The sequence below is a fragment of the Capra hircus genome, chromosome 2 (genome assembly GCF_001704415.2).
Source record: "Capra hircus breed San Clemente chromosome 2, ASM170441v1, whole genome shotgun sequence".
Classification (NCBI taxonomy): Eukaryota; Metazoa; Chordata; class Mammalia; order Artiodactyla; family Bovidae; genus Capra; species Capra hircus.
In genome coordinates this window covers 5,786,350-5,807,253 of record NC_030809.1, presented here as the reverse complement: position 1 = coordinate 5,807,253, position 20,904 = coordinate 5,786,350, and the positions used below count along the sequence as shown (strand labels likewise).

Sequence of the window (20,904 nt, the reverse complement as noted above, 5' to 3'; positions counted from 1 at the left end):
CACCGTCAGCTTGTCTGCATTCTCCCTCCTCCCCCAGATGCTGTAAGAGCTTGTAGGGACAAATACATGGCAAGATGGCACAGGTGAGGAGAATCTGCAAAAGACACTGGGAAAGTGGGGTGGGGAGGCAAGAAGATCTGGAATGGAAGCGAGGACAGAGGCTCCCAAGAAAACATGTTCCATCGGATGTGCCCACTCGCTGCCGGTGCATCGCGTGGGAGCCACTAGGGGCTCAGCTCTCTTTGCGTCATTGAGGAATAAGCCCCAGTCTCATTACCTCTGAGTGAGGGTGATAAGCCCACATCGGGGCTGGGGAGGGGGGTAGCCCATTAAATGGGCCAGTGTCTGTGTGACATTCATGATCTCAGCTAAGTTTCTCCCACCTTCCTGTCTGTTTCCCTTGGACATGCCAGGTCTTCCCAAGGAAACGGTCCCATGGGCTTAGGAAACATGATCGCATTCCCTTTCATTCTCGGCAGGACCTGATTCTGACATTGTTCCTACCTTGCCTTTCTCCCTTCCCTTCAACAGCTATTTACTGGCCTAGTATTATTGGCATTTGTCTCCAAACCCTGTACTCTCTGGAGTAAGAAAGATTTACTGATTAATTTGTTAACAAACACACATTTGGTTTCATTCATTCATCTGATAAGCACGAGTCTTCCAGGCTCTCTGACCTGTGACATGTCTGTTTCTAGCCTCCTTTGTTCCCTTAGGGCCCTGGCTACTGTCTGTACAGGTGAGGATACTGGATAAGTGAGGTGTGATGGGGGATTTGCGCACTTGCGTTCTTCCTAATCAGTGACCTGGTAATAAATTTTCTTTCTTTCCCTATGGGGAGCACAAGCCCTCCTAGGTTCCTGATCAGTACACTTGGGGAGGGCCTGAGAATCTCTGTCGCAAGGCAAGGCTAATGCGGCTGATCTAGTGCAAATCTTTCCTTCTGTGGGGAAGTCTGAGGCTCAGAGAGGTGTAGTGCTTTGTCTGAGGTCAAACAGTGAGTCGGATTCTGAGGCCGGCATGGAGCTAGGAGCTCTTGACTTCTCATCCAGGGTGCTTTCTGCTCTGCCAGGTCCCCTCGCTGTGGGTGTCCCTGCTTGGGTGGGCCCTGCTGGATTTCTTGAACAAACACCCTTTTCTCTTGCATCTGGCCAACAGGATTGTCTATGAGAATCCCTCCTGGCTACGTGCAAAAATAAACGCAGCTCTCAGCCTGCTCTGAGAGGAGGGCGTGTATTTGTGTGTGTGTGTTGGGTCGTGAGGGCGGGGGGTAAAGGAAGGGCACCTGGTGCCCGTTGTCAGCAGGAAACCAGAAAGGCGGGCATGTAGAGGAGAGATGGGAGCTGGGCCCGCAGTGCTCAGAGCCAAGGGGTGCTCGGCGTCGGGGAGATGGACCCTCCGCCCTTTGCCCTTGCCTGTGTCTGCCCGTGAACTCGCTCAGCATCACCGTCAGAACATCATCACATCACCATGACGGCAACAATAACAGCAAGAGATTCGTCACCAAGCGCTTGCCAGCTCCCAGCTCCTGTGCTAACTGCCGCCGGTGGTCAAGAGAATTCCAGTTGGCAGTGGATCAACAGGCTGAACCAGGGCCCCTAACCCTGCCACTTAAAGGGTGGTCCCTAGTCCAGCAGCATCAACTTCCCCAGGGATCTTGTTAGTAAAACAGACTCTCAGGTGCCACCCCAGGCCTGCTGCGCTTGAAGACGTGTTTTATCAAGACTTTGGATGGGTTTTGAGCGTGTGAGAGTTTGAGCGGTCTTGCAGTATCACAGTATCCCAGTTCCAATGACAACTCACCAGCAGTAACTATAGCCGATACCTGTGGAGAACTTTCTGTGTTGGGGGCTCTGCCCATAGAATCCCATTTAGCCCTCATTAGCTTTCGAGGGTGTCTACGATCATCACCCTCAGGGTACAGATTGAGGAAACAGTAACAGGTACAGACTGAGTAGCGGTAACGGTAGCAGTAAAGGAAGTGATCAGCCTGTGCGTGGCGAGGTGGGAACTGAATACAGCTGCTCAGTCCTTCAGATTGGTGAGCCCCCAGCCTTTCCTCCCTCACTGTGTTTCTCATCTTGTGTAGGTCCCAGCAGACAAGAAGCTTGTCCTCCCTTCTTCCCTCAACCCCATCGGGCTCATGGATCCTTGTGGGAGGAGGCTGGGCTACTACTGGTCACGGCTTTCATGTCCACCAGCTCAGCCTTCTCACTGGAGGCAGAGGGCACCCTGCATGGGAATCACCTGGGGTGTTTAGGAAAGTGTGGATTCCTGGGCCTCCAGGTCCTACAGAATCAGAAGTCCTAGGAGAGGGAGCTAGATACCAGCCGATTTCCGGGGGATTTCATCACCCATGGCAGTTAGAGACCCGGTGCCTTTGGTCACTCAGGGTAGGAACCGCAATGTCCATTTTATAGCCCAAGACAACGAGGCCTAGAGAGTTTTCCTGTCAACATCCCCAGGTTGGAACCTAGCAGGAACCTAACCTAATGGAATGTGGACTGGCTTGGGAATCAGGCAGTTCTGCATCCAAGTTCCTGCTCTTCTCTTTCCAAGCCTAGAACCACAGTTGGGTCTAAAGCAGAATGGCAAGTCCAGCCCAGAGATGGTGTGGCTTGCTAGCTAAGAATGGTTTTATATTTCTAAATGGCTGAAAAAACAATCAGAAGAAAAATATTTTGTGACATGAATATTATGTAAAATTCTAATCCCAGCATCCTTAATGACTGATTGGAACAGAGTCACACTCACTTGTTTTTATCTTGTCTGTGGGCTGTTTTCATGCTACAGAGCAGAGTTGAGTAGTAGAGATTGTATAGCCCCCAAGCCTAAAGTAATTCCTATTGGGTTCTTTACAGAAAAGGTTTGGCAGCCCCTAGTACATAGATGTGGTTCTCAGACTTCAGCTGTATCATAATCACCTGGAAGGCTTGTTTGAAAACACAGAATGCAGGGCCCTATCCCCAGACTTCCTGATTCACTCAATCTGGGATGGGGACTGAGAATCTGTATTTCTAACAAGCTCCCAGCTGATGCTGATGCTGATGCTGGAACCACGCTTTAAGGACCCTGGTTTAGAGGAACTTGGGTCTTCAAAGCTGACCCTCAGCCCCCCTCCAGAAGCTCACAGCCTGCCCAGGGAGCAGGATGCACTTGGGGAGAAGGGAGGGAGGAGGCAGGAGCTTCAGGTCCCATCTCAGCCGCCTGCCAGCTCCTCTTATAAGCCGTCCTTCTCCTGGTATCTGCTCCCCCCTGGTGGCAGCAAGCCTAGAGCCGGCCTGGCTTGTTCAGCCTCGATAGCCCATCCTTCCATTTGGAAACACATCTCAGAGATTTCAAAGTTTACATTTCCTTTCCCCAGGGAGTCTACCTCTAGGAATTTAATTCAAGAGAAGAATCACGGCTGCATACCAGGATGCAAATTGCATCATTTGTCTGTAAGGGGATGACACAGGAGAACAGGGAAGTCACTTGACATGCTCGCATAGTTGGTACAAATGTTCAGGCAGGATTTGATCTGAAGTCTGTCTGACTCAAGAACCAGTGGCCCCAGCTGCCACCCCACACAGCCCCACCAGGGTCTCTTGCCTGCTCTGGGGAGCAGTGACTCTGCAGCCAAACTGCCCTGTGTTGAATCCTTGTTGTGTTACTTACTAGCGTGTTATGTCAGGCAAGCCATGCCACTGCTCCGCGCCTCCGAGACCCCCTCTGTAAAAGGGGGACATGATTGTGAAATTCACCAAGCGTCAGGCACTCTGTGAGCTGTTATTATTACTTATCAAGCCCTTGCCTTCCTTCTTTGCTTTTACCCTCCTTTCCCTTCCTTAAGTGGCTCAAAGCTTTTTGGTCCTTGGGAGGGACTGGGCTGGACGTGGAGAAGCAAGGGTAGGGTACCAAGGTGCCTGCCAGGTGGCAGACCTGATAGGGCTGCCCACGCCACGCTGGGAACTGCCCTGCCCACCCTGCAGTCTAGGCAGGAGGGCACAGAGTGTAACACATGGTTCCCTGGGTTCCATGGAACACGTGGTTTCCTGGATCCACGTCCTAAATTTTCAGTGTGGCATGGGCAAGTAACACCCCCCCGTGAGCCTCAACATTCTTATCTATAGAACGGGAACAATTAAATTAGGAGAGTGGTTCTTTAAGTGTGGTCCTCAGGCAGTAGCAGCAGCAGCATGTGGGAACTCTCAGGAAATGCCAGTTCTAAGAAGCCCGCCTGGTGATTGTGATGCCTGCTGACGTTTGAGAACCACAGAATTAGAAGATTTGCTCATTAGGCTTGTAACTAGTGCAGGGGAGAATATTTGCTGGGCATTTAGGTTAATAATCGTGAACTATTATTATTTCTGAAAAATATTTACTTGCCTGTGCCAGCTCTTAGTTGAGACATGTAGGACCTAGTGTCCTGACCAGGGATTGAACCCGGGACCCCTGAATTGGGAACGTGGAGTCTTAGCCATTGGACGCCCAGGGATGTCTCCTGAACCACTATTATAGGCCTGCTCCTTCTTGGCCTCAGCTGATTGGGCAAGGAGTGTCCTTGTTCCAAGATGGGTCAATCAGATTATCCCCTCTCCTGGGAACTGGGGAATGGGGATGTTAGTCTCTGTATTACTTCCTCCAGGGGTATGGGCTGACTTGGCAGTCAAGGCTGTCATTGGGGGCATGCATTTCTCTCCATTTGCCTAACAGTTAAGAGGACCAGTCTGCAGAGTGAGGCTCAGATCCAAGAGCTCTCAGAGGAAACCCCAGTCAGGCTCGCACGTCACCGAGACTGGGCTGTCCCACCTGCTCCTGGCTCCTGTAGGGGAACTCTGGTCTCTCCTGATAAGCCTGTTGTTTCGTACTTTATGTTTCTAGGAGGTTTCTCGGAAGCCTGGAAACTAAAAGGACTCTGGCATGTCGAGGGTTATGAGTCAGGGTCAAAGTGGCTACATGAAGGTCAAGGCGCACAGACCCAAGGAGATCACTCCCCTTCCTTCCCCTGTCCAACCGTCAGCCCATCCAGGAGATCTGAGTTTCAACCCCATCCCCTCTGAGAAGGGGCACAGGGGAAAAGGCAGGTCCGGACAGTGAGGGAATAGGCGAAGTCCCGAGACCCATCTAGGGTCACCTCTAGAATTCCCCATTATTCTTGGTTTTGGTTCCTGTTTGATGAAACCTCAGCTGTTCCCCTGGAGAGCTGAAGAAGTGAACCCTCCCCAGGGGGTGGGAGAGAGCAATAACAAAGGTGAGGGGTTTAGATATATTCATGCCCGTGTAAAGCAAGGTATGTTTGACTGCAGTGGGCATGACTGAACACAGAGTGAGAGTCCCGGGTTTCTGGCGGATCTGGAATCTGAGTGGGGAGGCCCAGAGGGGCACTGTTCAGAGTGCTGTTGTTGGGGGGATGCTGGTGGAGGATATGCGGCAGGGTCAGGGTTTATGGGTCAGAAGTCAGAGGAGTGCGGGTCTTGCAGGAGAGGCAGCCGGCCTGAGGCAGCACCAGAGACAAGCTCTGTTACCTTGGCCGTGGCTGACTTTGCCTGGATCCTTGTGGCCGGTTGGGAGGCCCTAAACATGTGTGACCAGCAGCCAGATCGGCCCTTGGGGTGAAGGGTGGCCACGTGCAGACAGACCCAATGGTAGAAGCTCGAGAACATGGACCCTGGGGTCCGATGTGCTCAGGTGAGAGGCTGGGAGACTGCAGAAGGGAATTCCAACAGGAGAGGGTATCGAGACCTTCTAGAACTAACAACACCCAAGAAAGATGTCCTTTTTCCCTTCTTCCCTCAACCCCATCGGGCTCATGGATCCTTGTGGGAGGAGGCTGGGCTGCTACTGGTCACGGCTTTCATTTTCCACCAGCTCAGCCTTCTCACTGGAGGCAGAGGGTCCCCCGCACAGGAATCACCTGGGGTGCTTGAGGAAAGTGTGGATTCCTGGGCCTCCAGGTCATATGGAATCAGAGCCCTAGGACGGGGAAGCTAGACACCAGCACATTTCCAGGGGATTTTGTCACCCATGGCATTTAGAGAACTGGTGCCTTTGGTCACTCAGGGTAGGAACCGCAATGTCCATTTTACAGTCCAAGACAACGAGGCCCAGAGAGTTTTCCTGTCAACATCTCCAGGTTGGAACCTAGCAGGAACGTAACCTAATGGAATGCGGACTGGCTTGGGAATCAGGCAGTTCTGCATCCAAGTTCCTGCTCTTCTCTTTCCAAGCCTAGAACCACAGTTGGGTCTAAAGCAGAATGGCAAGTCCAGCCCAGAGATGGTGTGGCTTGCTAGCTAAGAATGGTTTTATATTTCTAAATGGCTGAAAACAACAATCAGGAGAAAAATATTTTGTGACATGAATATTATGTAAAATTCTAATCCCAGCGTCCTTAATGACTGATTGGAACAGAGTCACACTCACTTGTTTTTATCTTGTCTGTGGGCTGTTTTCATGCTACAGAGCAGAGTTGAGAAGTACAGTAGAGATTGTATAGCCCTCAAACCTAAAGTAATTCCTATTGGGTTCTTTACAGAAAAGGAATGCAGAAGAATGAAGCCAAGAAATACCTGGAATAACAGGCAGATTTGGCCTGGGAGTACAGAATGAAGCAGAGCAACGGCTAATAGAGTTTTACCAAGGGAATGTACTGGTCATACCAAACACCCTTTTCCAACAACACAAGAGAAGACTCTACACCTGGATATCACCAGATGGTCAACACCAAAATCAGACTGATTATATCCTTTGCTGCCAAAGATGAAGAAGCTCTATACAGTCAGCAAAAACAAGACTGGGAGCTGACTGTGGCTCAGATCATGAACTCCTTTTTGCCAAATTCATACTCAAATTGAAGAAAGTAGGGCAAACCACTAGACCATTCAGCTATGACCTAAATCAAATCCCTTACAATTATACAGTGGAAGTGACAGATAAATTCAAGGGATTAGATCTGATAGACATAGTGCCTGATGAGCTATGGACAGAGGTTCATGACATTGTATGGGAGACAGGGATCAAGACCATCCTCAAGAAAAAGAAATGCAAAAAAGCAAAATGGCTGTCTGAGGAGGCCTTACAAATAGCTGTGAAAAGAAGAGAAGCAAAAAGCAAAGGAGAAAAGGGAAGATATACCCATTTGAATGCAGAGTTCCAAAGAGTAGCAAGGAGAGATAAGAAAGCCTTCCGCAGTGATCAGTGCAAAGAAATAGAGGAAAACCATAGAATGGGAAAGACTAGATATCTCTTCAAGAAAATTAGAGATACCAAGGGAACATTTCATGTAAAGATGGGCTCAATAAAGGACAGAAGCGGTATGGATCTAACAGAAGCAGAAGCTATTAAGAAGCGGCAAGAATACGCAGAAAAACTGTACAAAAAACTTCACGACCCAGCTAATCATAATGGTATGATTACTAACATAGAGCCAGACATTCTGGAATGTGAAGTCAAGTGGGCCTTAGGAAGCATCTCTACAAATGAAACTAGTGGAGGTGATGGAATTCCAGTTGAGCTATTTCAAATCCTAAAAGATGATGCTGTGAAAGTGCTGCACTCAATATGCCAGCAAATTTGGAAAAGTCACCAGTGGTCACAGGACTGGAAATGGTCAGTTTTCATTCCAATCCCAAAGGCAATGCCAAAGAATGCTCAAACTACCACACAATTGCATTCATCTCACACACTAGTAAAGTAAGGCTCAAAATTCTCCATGCCAGGCTTCAACAGTATGTGAACTGTGAACCTCCAGGTGTTCAAGCTGGTTTTAGAAAAGGCAGAGGAACCAGAGATCAAATTGCCAACATCTGTTGGATTATCAAAAAAGCAAGAGAGTTCCAGAAAATCATCTATTTCTGCTTTATTGACTATGCCAAAGCCTTTGACTGTGTGGATCACCACAAACTGTGTAAAATTCTTCAAGAGATGGGAATACCAGACCATTTGACCTGCCTCTTGAGAAATCTGTATGCAGGTCAGGAAGCAACAGTTAGAACTGGACATGGAACAACAGACTGGTTCCAAATAGGAAAAGGAGTCCGTCAAGGCTGTATATTGTCACCCTGCTTATTTAACTTATATGCAGAGTACATCATGAGAAATGCTGGGCTGGATAAAGCACAAGCTGGAATCAAGATTGCCGGGAGAAATATCAATAACCTCAGATATGCAGATGACACTACCTTTATGGCAGAAAGTGAAGAAGAACTAAAAAGCCTCTTGATGAAAGTGAAAGAGGAGAGTGAAAAAGTTGGCTTGAAGCTCAACATTCAGAAAACTAAGATCATGACATCCAGTTTCATCACTTCATGGCAAATAGATGGGGAAACAGTGGAAACAGTGACAGACTTTATTTTTTTGGGCTCCAAAATCACTGCAGATGGTGACTGCAGCCATGAAATTAAAAGACAGTTACCTTTGGAAGAAAAGCTCTGACCAACCTAGATAGCATATTCAAAAGCAGAGACATTACTTTGCCAACAAAGGTCCGTCTAGTCAAAGCTATGGTTTTTCCAGTAGTCATGTATGGATGTGAGAAAGTCATGTATGAAAGAAAGCTGAGCACTGAAGAATTGATGCTTTTGAACTGTGGTGTTGGAGAAGACTCTTGAGAGTCCTTTGGACTGCAAGGAGATGCAACTAGTCCATCCTAAAGGAAATCAGTCCTGAATATTCATTGGAAGGACTGATGCTGAAGCTGAAACTCCAATACTTTGGCCACCTGATGCAAAGAGCTAACTCATTGGAAAAGACCCTGATGCTAGGAAAGATTGAGGGTGGGAGGAGAAGGGGACGACAGAGGATGAGATTGTTGGATGGCATCACCAACTCAATGGACACGAGTTTGAGTAAGCTCCGGGAGCTGGGGATGGACAGGGAGGCCTAGAGTGCTGCAGTCCATGGAGTTGTTAAGAGTCAGACAGGGCTGAGTGACTGAACTGAACTGAACTGAACTGAGCTGAAGTGCCTTAAATCCCTCCTACCTCTGGACAGGATTGGTTGAGAGTCTTGGTGGGTGGGGCTAGTATGAGGGGTTGCAGAGAGCAGGCGCAGGGCTGGGAGGGGTTCAGCGATGAGCAGGGTAAGGGGCTCACAGCTTAGCCCCGGAGATGGGGTGAGCATGAGTAAAGGCTAGATGAAGGCAGTGTGTGCTCAGACCTGAAAAACTGAGGACTGGGGTTAGAGAGGTCCGACGAGTAGGGGCTGTGAGAGCTGAAATGGTCCACTTTTAGGGAGAAGGTGTGACTTGAATGAGGTTTAAAAGGATGGTTAGATAGGTGGAGTGAAAGGGGAACGTAAGATCATTGAGGCAGGAGAGCTTGCATCTTGCCTAGAGGTTAGGAAGGGCCCAGCTGGTCTGGAGTGAAGATATTCTTTGTCCAGGAGAGGCGAGATTGAGACTAGAGGGTCAATTCATAGAAAGGCCTGAATGCCAGGCTCATGGGCAGGCATTATGTCCAGCTGGCCGTGGGGAGCCATCGAATGTTACTGAGCAGAGGAGCCATTGAATGTTACGTGTTCTAACTGGATGGCTGAGCCTGAGTCAGGCTGGGAAGATATTGGGAGGGAGAGCATGTGAGGAGAATCAGAAGGGGAAGGATTGTGATCCCAAGGTCAGGTAAGACTACGGAACGGCTCTTTGGCTCTTTGGGTGGAGGCATGTAGCGTTACATGCAGAAAGCCCCTCTAGGGGCCTAGATGTCTTGTCTTGAAAGAGCTCTCAGGTCATCAGTGGACAGACCTGCCTCCCAGCTCATCTGTGGGGTTGAGAGCAATCCCTTCACCCCTGCAAGTCCTCAGTTTTCTCCTTTGTGAATTGGGCATGATTTAGCCTGTTTTCAAGGATGAGTGGGGATTAATGAGAGAAGGAAGAAAGGGTCTAGTCCAGTGTTTGGAGCACATAGGTGCTCCGCAGATGGTGTTCCCTCCCCATCTCCCATTGTGTGGCTGGCACAGAGCTGGACACAAAGCCTGGCCCTCCAGTCACCACCAATTAGATAGAGCTTCTGCTCTCAGAAAGGGAAGTTCGGACTTCCCTAATAGCTCAGTTGGTAAAGAATCTGCCTGCAATGCCAGAGACCCTGGTTCGATCCCTGGGTCAGGAAGATCCGCTGGAGAAGGGAAAGGCTACCTACTCCAGTATTCTGGCCTAGAGAACTCCATGAACTGTATGGTCCATGGGGTCGCAAAGAGTCAGACACGACTGAGCAACTTCCACTCACTCTGCTTTCAGAGGCCATTTATTATTCAATCATTCAGAGTCATTTCAGAGGTCATTTATTGTTCCATCATTCAACCAGCATTCAAGCAACATTTCCAAGCACCTACTATGTACTACTTGTGGGGACACAGAGTTGAATTAGACCACTGTCCCTTGGGCTGGGAAACTTTATTAACTCATCCATTCAGCAATGCCCGTGGAGCACTCCTGTGCGCTTTGGCCGGGATATGGGGGGTGGTGTTGGGGAGAAAGAGAGCTTGGCTGGTGGGGGCGGGGGTGAATCTGCCCCACAGGTCACATCTCTGCGTCAGGGAAGAGCAGGAACCCGGAGAAGATGCTGTTGGCGCCTTCGATGCCCACCAGGGCATTCTTGTCGGTGGCCTGCAGGAAAACGGTCTCCTCCTTCTCTAGCTTGAGCACAATGCTGCCCGTAGTGACCTGGAAGGTGTTCTGGACATAGTCGCAGAAGGTGACCACTTTCTGGGGCTCTGCCTGGCCCCGCATGAGGTCCACGCACAGCTGCCCTCGGGAGCTGGCATGGTAGGTGAAGAAGTAGAGCCCGGGCACCTTGCACGTGAACTTGCCGCTCCGAGCCTGGTAGTTATCGTTGGCGTTGGTGATAATGTGGTCGAAGCGGATGGGCTGGCCAGGTCTCAGGTGGTGGTTGATGGTGCGTGAGGCTGAGAAGGCAATTTTCTGCGTGGCCCTGTAGTCTCCCGATTCACCCTTGGGGCCGCGGGCTCCGGGAGGCCCTGGGACACCTTTGGGCCCAATGGGGCCCTTGGGGCCGACTTTTCCTGGCATCCCAGGAAACCCTGGGTCCCCCTTCTCACCATTCTCGTTGAGGTGGCTAACTAGCCCTGGAAGCCCTGGAAAAGCAGAGATGAGATAAATGAGGGGGCCAGAGATGAATGGGGACTGGAAGGAGCTGGGCTGGGAGGCAGGGAGCCTGACTGGGTAGCCTCAGACAGGCCCCTGCTTCCCTCTGGGCCTCTGCGTCCCGTCTGTGAACACGAGGATGGACAGGCCTGCAAGCCTCCTTCCAGAAAGCCCCGCTTTCCACATTTGGGATGTGCTTGGTGATAATGGGGGCCGAGGGCCGTCGGGGTGGGGAGTGGTGTCTTGCTGAACCTAGAAGTGGGCATTCGAACCTTTCTCACTCCACCACTCCAAACCCCTCCTTGGTTTGGCACAAGATATAAAGCCTTCTCTTCCAGGAGAGCGGCAGAGTCTGGTTGCTGTGAATGCGGGCTCAGGGCCAGGCAGGCGAGTTTCCCACATCCCCTCTGCCATTCTCAGTCGTGTCCCCTTGACTGACTCACTTTGCCCAAGGCTCAGCTTCCTCATCTGGAAAATGGGGATGATGTATTTTGCGGGCTCGTGAGGATTTGCTGAAATTGTGTGATGAGAGCAGCTGGCTGTGGTTAAATGGATGTGTGAATTACATACATCTCACGGGGGGTTTGAGGGGCAGACAGCTTCATTAAACCCACTGACAATTCTGCAAAGGAGCACCATCCTCATCTTACAGGTGAGGAAAGAGCAGTGCTGAGGGCTGAAGCTGCCTACCCTGGAGGCACCCAGGACTCTGTGGCCACCGTGGATTTAGTGGTAAGACAGCCAAGGTTTGACCTCAGCCTCAACATCGACTGGGCCTCCCCAGTGGCTCAGACAGTAAAAAGAAAACCTGCCTGCAATGCGGGAGACCAGGGTTCAGTCCCTGGGTGGGGAAGATCCCCTGGAGAAGGAGATGGTACCCCACTCCGGTATTCTTGCCTGGAAAATTCCATGGACAGAGGAGACTGGCGGGCCACAGTCCATAGGATCGCAGAGTCAGGGCACGACTGAGAGACTGACGCTTCACTTTCAACATTTACTGGGCTCCCCTGGGCAAGTCAGTAGCCTTTCTGGACATCGGTTTTCCCACCTGTAAAGTGGGAATCAGAATCCCTTCCTTGCAAGGTTACTGTGAAGGGCTCAGCAAGCTGATGGCTTTGCAAGTGTTTTGTGCTCTCTAAGGAGGGCCGCCGACTTGGGAGGTGGCTGACGGGGCCTTGGGGAGTGACTCTCGTGCATTCCCAGCGTCCACAGTACCTTTCTCTCCCTTCGTCCCTGGAGTCCCAGGCTTGCCATCGGAGCCTGGTTTCCCGGGAATGCCCGGGATGCCAGGGATGGACGGCCCGATGCAGTTGCTCTGGGCCCAAGAGACACGGAGCAGATTCAGGAGCAGCAGCACCAACACGCTGCCCCGAGGGGTCTTCATCGCGGCCCTGTCTCAGCTGCTCCCTGTTGGGGGACAAGACGATGCGATTGGTCTTGGCCATTCATCCCTTCACTTGTTCTTGTTCCCTGAGTGTCTCATCCACCAGACCCTGTTCTGGGTGCTGGGGATTCCGTGATGAACAAGACAGATGTGGTCCCGGCCTTCATGGAGCTGACGGTCTGGGGGACTAGACACAGGTCAACATGCAAGTCAATGGAACTGGTCATACGCTGTGGGGAGCGCTCTGGCTGAAATGAAATGAAAGGGGGCCCCGAGGGCTGGTTTTGTGAGGGGCGTTCTCCTGCCAGAAACGTTTTCTAGACAAGGGAGGCATCTCTGAGAAGTGATGTTTAGGCTGAGACCCAAAGGATCAGACAGGGCTGGGGCAGGAATGTTCCAGGAGGAAAAGACAGAAGGCAAAGGCCCAGAGGCCGCACAGTGTCTGGAGTGTTGAGAACCGACAGGGAGGTCAGGGTCTTGATTGCTGTGGTTTGATATTTTGGTCCAAGGGTTCTCAGTCATTAGAGTTTCTGAATTCGGGCAGCCTGTGCTTCTTCCAGTTATATCCTCAGAGCACCCCTGCACGGAAGAACCAATGTTTCTACACTGAAGAGGAAACTGAGGTTCAGAGAGGTCAAGTCACTTGCTCAGGGTCACACAGGAAGGACTGCAGCCAGGACTGAACCCAGGCTTGTGTGGCGCTGAAGCCAGTGACCTTGCCAGCATAGCAGGCCACCTCTTCTGGCAGAATATTCTCAGGTCCCTCCAAAGGCTCTGGGCCCTGGTGAGAATCCTGGGGAATGAGACAGAAACCCCAGGGCATCTTGAGCTTGTCAGCATGGCCAATGCCCATGGCATCACTTCTCAGGACAGAAGGGACCTTAAAACTCATCTCATCCAACCTTTAGCTTCTTCCTTTTTAAAAACTGAGTTGATATTCTCATAACACAAATTTAACCTTTTAAAGTGAGCATTTCAGCACATCCACAGCATTGTATAACCCTCTCCTCTGTCTATTTCCAAAGTATTTCCATCAGTTCAATAACCCTCAAATAACATTCTGTACTCGCTAGTCAGTTACCTCCAAATCCCTCTCCCCACTTCGGTCCCTGGCAACCCACTCCTCTGCTTTCTGACTCTATGGATTTACCTGTTCTGGATATTTCACAGAAGTAGAATTGTATATGCTATGTAGCATTTTGTGTCTGACATTTCATTTAGCATAATGTTTCTGAGGTTCATCTACATTGTAGCACGGATCAGTATCTCATGCCTTCTTAATGGCTGAATAATATTCCATTGTATGGGCATATTACATCTTGTTAATCCACTTATTATTGATGGGCATTTGGGAAGTTTCCACCTTTTGTTTATTGTGAATAGCACTGCCGTGAGCATTCACATACAAGAATTTGTCTGAATACTTATTTTTAATTCTTGGGTATATCCTTAGTGGAATTACTAGGTCTTATGGTAATCTTGTGTTTAACTTCTTGAGGAACCCTCAGCTTATTGTTAAGTCTCCTCAACAGCATCTCTGCCCAGGCCTTTTCCCATCCAGCGCTTGTACCATCTCAGTGATGGGAAGCTCATTACTTTCTGAGGCAGCCCATTCCACCTTTGCCCATATCCAATTTCTCCCCATCTTTCAAGGCTCCTGTCAAAGACTCTCTCTTCCAGGAAGCCTTCCCTCATTACCCCTCAGCCCACAAAAGCTGGGCACTCTTCTGCTCTTAGACAGGTGAGCAGAGTGGTCCCAGCCCATCTCCCAGGATAACCATGAGGACCCAGGCAAGGCCATGGCTGGGAAAGAGTCACGGGGTTTGGGGACTCTAGTTCAGACCCATAGCTGCTGTTGTCTGATCCTCACAGCACTCTGGAGAAGTGGGTTGTGATTATTTTCCCATCTTGCAGATGAGGACACTGAGATGCAAACATTAGGAAACAAGCCTTTCTAAATCGCCCAGTGAGTTGGTTAATGGCAGGGCTGTGGTCAGGCTGTGGTCTTCTTTGCCTAACAGTGCCTGTGCCAACACAGAATTTGGCACCTGGAGGCCTTCCTGAGACCAGAAAAACCTGCTGATTTGGGCTTGTGTGCTCAGAAAATCAGCCCCAGCCCCCTTGGTCTGGTCCTGATCAGTTCATGGCTCAGACTCCTGAGTGAGGCTGGAAGCTGTGCTGGGTACCAGGCAAAGAGGGACTGCAAAGATGGATGTGACCAGGGCCACGAGTGACCAGCTTGGGCTCTGTCATGCTCCCGAGAGAGGCTGACATTCTATTTATCTTGCCAGAGGTTTTACAAACGACATTTGACAACCTTAATAATCAATGCATTGGGCACTTAGCAGGTGCCAGGCTCTGTGCCAAATGCTTTACAGGTCATTCTTTCATTTAATTTGCTCCTTACAGCAGCCCCCTGAGAAAGCACCCCTGCTTTTTGATTTCACAGATGAAGAAACTGGGCAGTGGAGAGACTGGGAACCTTGATCAAGGTCACACAGCCATACGCGGCTGGGATTCAAACCCACTTCCACTGGGTTTAAACCCCATGGGGTGTTTCATTAAGAGACCTCTCTGCATGCACACTCAGTTACTTAGTCCTGTCTGACTCTTTGCGACCCCGTGGACCGTAGCCTGCCAGGCTCCTCTGTCCATGGGATTCTCCAGGCAGGAATACTGGAGTGGGCTGCCATGCCCTCCTCCAGGGGATCCTCCCGACCAAGGGATCGAACCCGCATTTCCTGTGGCTCTTGCATTGTAGGCAGATTCTTTACTGCTCAGCCACTGAGAAAGCCCAGAGGCCTCTCTACCTGGGGGTTAAAACACAGGCTTTGGAGCCAAATGGCCTGAAACAAGGAGCTACAGCACGGCCTGTGCCCAGCGCAGTGCTGGCGGCGGGGCCAGTGTTCCGTGATGGCTGTTATTATCATTATTATTATTGCTGCTGTTGTTGGGGGTGTCACCAAAGGTGAGAGGTCTGGAGGGTCACAAGGAGAGGAATACTGCTCCCAAGAGGGTCCAAACCAGGCTTCTGCTCCTTCTTAGCTATGGGCCTTAGGCAAGTGGCTTCTCTCTGGACCCAGTTTCTCCTTCTGTAAAATGGGGATAATCCTGACCTCTGCCTAATCTCTGCTGAGCTTTCTCATCAGACTGCAAGGAAATAAGAGAAGGCAGGTGTCAGAGAAATTGCTGGGTGGGCGGAGGGGGTCCGGGGTCCTGATTTCACCTCTGCCTCTGACATGCCCTGAACCAGGCAGCATGCTAAGCAGTGACTGACGGGGTTGGTGGGAGGACAGATGAGTTAGGGCTCACAATAGCCTGGCGTATTGGAGATGCTTAATGAATATTAGCTATTTTAAAATTATCAGCATCATCTGGGAATCCCCAAGTTTCAAGACACCGCAGAAGATGCTTGGAAAACTAAAGAAAGAATTTGGCCCCTTTGGGAGGCTGGGCTCAGGGAGGGGGCTGCAGATGCAGCCGTCAGATGCAGGCGGCGCAGGGGGAGATCTGGTTGGCTGCTGGGGTGGTGGGGTAGGGGCAGCGGTTGACGATGAGACTCAGGTCTCTTGGGGAAGCTGGAGGTGGGGTGGGGAAGTGGGGCGATCTGGGTTCTGGCCTATTTCAGGGGCCGCTGAATCTTAGACTTGGGCCAAGACTTAACCCTCAGCAGGTCTGACCACCCTCTGCCTTCAGCATCCATCACCACCATCAGCCGCACCCCTCACTTCTTTCCTGGCATCATCCATCTTCCTCCAGCTCCAACAGCCCCTTTCCCCTTGACTTGGAGTCAGGCCAGTTGGACCTTGAACTCCCCTTCTGCTACCTTGCCACATGACTTCAGGAAAGTACCTTAACCTCACTGAGCCTTTGGCAAAGTTTATTTCCACCTGACAGGGCTGCCAGAGAATTACATGAGATGGAGCCTAGAAGGATCTCGGTCTCCAGCACGGTGCCTGACCGACCGCACACCCTCCTGCACAAGCAGAGTTGAGTTGTGTCAACGCTAACTAATAACTCATCGCGACTCCGCCTGCCATCATCCCACCTCCTCCTTGAAAGAGGCTAGCGGAGTTCTCTCACCAGACTGCGAGGAAATAGAAGAAGGCAGGTGTCAGAGAAAGGCTGGGTGGGCAGAGGGGATTCTGGGTTCTGGTTTCACCTCTGCCTCTGACATACCCTGAGCCAGGCAGTGTGCTAAGCAGAGGCTGAGCTGATCTCCTTTAGGGCTCCCAGCACCCCTGAAAAGTTCTGTTATTCCCCGAGAGGATCCAGGGTGAAAGGGGTTATGTCACTTGGGCCAGATCGCCAGCTCCTGAGAGGCAGAAGCGGGGCTCAGCTCCAGTCTCGGTGACCCCAGAGCCTTTACTCTGATGCCTCCCCGTTACCCGGGGCCCCAGGTAGCAGCAGACTCTCAAGCTGACCTCCCAGAGGAATTGAGTCCTGAGGTCTGGGATGGGGTGCAGGAACCCTCAGAGTCCAACCCTCCAAGTGGCTCAGAGACAGAGGATGTGGGGCCCTATACTCAGAAAGCACCACCCTCTGGCATACTGGTCCTGCCAGCTGGTCCCCCTATTGCTAGGCCCCGTCCTCACCTGGGAGCCTGTGTCCTCTGAGGCTGCTGGGCTGGGCAGAGTGGGACCGGGTGCCGGGAGCCTCCTGCTCTCCGTCCAAAGCGGAAGTCCCATTCCTCAGAGATGAGAGGGGCCTCTCCCTGACGGCACTCTCCGCGGGCCCGGCAGGCCAGCCTCCTTCCCTGTTGACCCCACTCTCACGCTTTCTGCTGTCGTCAGGCAGTTTCAGGTCCCATTTCTGCAATCGGGAGGGGTTTACTGTAAATAGGATGGGTGGGTGGCCAGTTTGGTTTCGCCAGCTCAGCAGCTGTTGGGGGGACTAGGGTGTTCCAGGGGAATGTCCACAGTGGTTGGGGGGAGCATCTGCCACGGCCCCTGACCTCATGAACTTCTGCAGGAACTGTGGCGTTCCTCCACGAAATGGAGATGTGGCCAGCCTGCTGCCCGAGGGCTGCGTTTGCAGTCAGAAACCCTGATTCAGATCCTGGCTCTGCCACTTAGCAGCTAAACATCCGTTGCTGTTTAGTCGCTTCAGTCCTGTCTGACTCTTTGCAACCCCATGGACTGTAGCCCGCCAGGCTCCTCTGTTCATGCGATTCTCCAGGCAAGATTACTGGAGTGGGTTGCCATTTCCTTCTCCAGGAGATCTTCCCGACCCAGGGGTCGAACCCGCATCTCCTGCATTGCAGGAGGATTTTAGTGGCCGTATTTACAGAATTAGGATTCCAAAGAAAATGAGTTTTTTGTTGTTGTTGTTGTTTAGCTGCTGAGTCGTGTCTGACTCTTTGTGACCCCATGGACTGTAGCCCACCAGGATCCTCTGTCCATGGAATTTCCCAGGCAAGACCCAAGGATCCAACCTGCATCTCCTGCATTGGCAGGCAGGTTCTTTACCCCCGAGCCACCAGCGAACCCTAGGGAGCCCCAGTTTCCTCTGCTGTGTGATGGGACCACAATCGCACTTGCTTTCCAGGTTGCACAGGGCGCTGCGGAGCTCAGACGGGACAGTGGAGGAGAAAGAGGCGGGTCAGCTGTAAAGCGCAGTGCAGGGTTAATTGTTAGTATCAAGCTGTGTCCCAGGCGCCCCCTTTCTGGGCTCATCTCTTCTGCTTTGCTTCTCTTCTACAGCCCTGCTCTTTTTTTGTTCTCAGAAAGTAATCTAATAATGAAAAGTGAATTGTAAGTGTGGTCATTATTTATTTATATCCCTTCCTCTTCTTCCAGTGGACCTGATCCTGTTGCTTGTTGATCCTGGCATCATAGGATTCCAGGAGAGCAGGGCTTGGAGGTCACCCCAGCCATTGCTGTTCATGTTATATATGAGGAAACTGAGGCCCAGGGGGGAGAAAGTTATCATTCAACAAATATTTATCATGAGCCTCTACGTATACTGAAGATGGAACCACAAGCAAATCAGCCCTGGGTCTGGCCCCCAAGGAATGTCTCTTCTGCCGGGGGAGACTGGTATTAAACATCAGTTCAGTTCAATCACTCGGTCATGTCCGACTCTTTGTGAGCCCTTGGACTGCAGCATGACAGGCCTCCCTGTCCATTACCAACTCCTGGAGTTTATTCAAACTCATGTCCATTGAGTCAGTGATGCCATCCAACCATCTCATCCTCTGTCATCCCCTTCTGCTCCCGCCTTCAATCTTTCCCAGCATTAATCTTTCCCAGCATCAGTCTTTTCAAATGAGTCAGCTCTTTGCATCAGGTGGCCAAAGTATTGGAGTTTCAGCTTTAGCATCAGTCCTTCCAATGAATATTCAGGACTGATTTCCTTTAAGATGAACTGGTTGGATCTCCTTGCAGTCCAAGGGACTCTCCAACTTTTTGAAACCCCATGGCCTAAAGAGTCCATGGAATTCTCCAGGCCAGCATACTGGAGTGGGTAGCCTTTCCCTTCTGCAGGGGATCTTCCCAACCCAGGAATCAAACCCAGGTCTCCTGCATTGCAGGTGGATTATTTACCAGCTGAGCCACAAGAGAAGCCCAAGAATACTAGAGTGGGAAGCTTATTCTTTCTCCAGTGGATCTTCCTGACCCAGGAATCGAACTGGGATCTCTTGCTTTGCAGGCAGATTCTTTACCAACTGAGCTATCAGGGAAGCCCCAGTATTAAACGTTAAGGGGCACAATGGTTTCACTGCTTCTGTGAAGAATGTCACAAGAAGTGGCTACTGGAACCCGTGCCTCATCCTCGTGGCGGATCAGGACTCAGAGCCAGGCATCCCTGGTGCTGAGATGCAAGCCCTCTCACTGAGGCTGCATTCAAGGTAACATGAGGCCCCTCTCAGGGATGCTTGCCCAGCAAGTCTCAGGAGCTGCCATAGGTCGGGAGGGCTCTCTTGACATTGGTGCTTGGAGGTAGAAAATCATTTCGCTTGTGGATGCTGCTTGATGGAAATGAAGTGTTTGCTGTAGTGGGTGAGAGACTCATTTGATAAAACCCAAGGGCCTCTGGGCCCAACCAAATATAGACCCTCCAGTAATTTGGTGGCTGGTGACAATGGGAAAAGTGAACTTGAACTTGAGGTAGACACAGAAGGAGCCTAGAATAGGAAGCAGCATGGTTTGGGGCCAGGAGGGTTGGAATCGGCCCCCTGCAAGTTTGAATCCCAGGCCTACCTCTTTCTAGCTATGTGGCCTCAGGCAGCTTCCCCCCATATGAACCAGGGACCTGGGCACCTACCTCCTGGAGTGGTTGTGGGGGGGCCAGTGAGGTAGCCCTGCATGTCCAAGGCTTAGCTGAGCACCCAGCCCTTGGTAGGCACCAATGCAAAGTTGAGAGTAGTATCATTTCTCTGAAGAGAAGACAGAAATCTTGGAGCCTGTGTGCACAAGAGCCATGCCTGGATTGGAAGTCAGGAGCTAGGGATACCCTTGGCCCCTGAGTGAGAGCCAGCTGGTCTCACGTATGCGTACATGCTAAGTTGCTTCAATTGTGTCAGACTCTTTGTGACCCCATGGACTGCAGCTTGCCAGGCTCCTCTGTCCATGGGGATTCTCCAGGCAAGAATACTGGAGTGGGTTGCCATGGCCTCCTCCAGGGGATCTTCCCAACCCAGAGCTTGAACCCAGGTCTCCCGCATTGCAGACAGATTCTTCACTGTCTAAGCCACCAGGGAAGCCCAAGAATACTGGAGTGGGTTGCCTTGCCCTGCTCCAGGGATCGTTCTGATCCAGGGATGGAACCTGTGTCTCATGCCTCCTGCATTGGCAGGCAGATTCTTTATCACCAGCACCACCTGGGAAGCCCAGCTGGTCTTTGACTTCTGGCCTTCCCTGATGGTGCAGTGGTTAAGAACCTGCCTTCTGATGCAGGGGACGTGGGTTCAGCCTCTGCTCTGGGAACTAAGGTCCCATGTGCTGCAGGGTAACTAAACCCATGTGTCAGAACTACTGAAGCCCACTGCCCTGGAGCCCAAGAGAAGCTGTTGCAATGCCCCCTCGCTGCAACTAGAGAGCTGCCCCCTCGCTGCAACTAGAGAGCAGCCCCCCTCGCTGCAACTAGAGAGCTGCCCCCTCACTGTAACTAGAGAAAACTGCACATAGCAAAGAGGACCTGGCACAGCCAATAGATAAATCAATCTTTAGGCAAAAGTCACTCACTTTCCTCCCTGGTAGAGAGGGATTGATGGAAAAGAAGCCTAAGAGCCCCCCACATCCCGTGGTCTTAAAAGAGGCCCCTTGCCCCCTGGGATGCCTCATTCCAGCTCCTCTCCCACCCTTGCCTATGCCCTTGAAAGCTCTCACCAGCTCCCCTAAGCCCAGCAGACAAGCTGGTGTTTTTCAAAGGCCGGTCCCTCCTGACAAAGAGAGAGCAACAAGAAAACAATTATGGAAAATAGAAACGGCACCAAAAT

The 20,904-nt window shown here is 51.2% G+C and overlaps 1 protein-coding gene across 1 annotated transcript; it reads right to left on the bottom strand.

Annotated features, from left to right (window-relative positions):
- On the bottom strand, positions 10,203 to 17,260 carry C1QB (complement C1q B chain). Its single transcript, XM_005676883.3, has 3 exons — positions 17,060 to 17,260; positions 12,296 to 12,487; positions 10,203 to 11,070 (listed from the first exon to the last, which is right to left on the bottom strand). Exons 2-3 carry the CDS (start codon positions 12,462 to 12,464, stop codon positions 10,496 to 10,498), a joined length of 744 nt encoding a protein of 247 aa, XP_005676940.2. The 5' UTR covers positions 12,465 to 12,487; positions 17,060 to 17,260; the 3' UTR covers positions 10,203 to 10,495.

Coding starts and splice junctions, on each gene's coding strand:
- C1QB (XM_005676883.3), bottom strand. CDS start 12,464: ATGAAGACCCCTCGGGGCAGCGTGTTGGTGCTGCTGCTCCTGAATCTG. Junction 11,071..12,295: donor AGGGACGAAGGGAGAGAAAG/GTACTGTGGACG, acceptor CTGCTTTTCCAG/GGCTTCCAGGGCTAGTTAGC.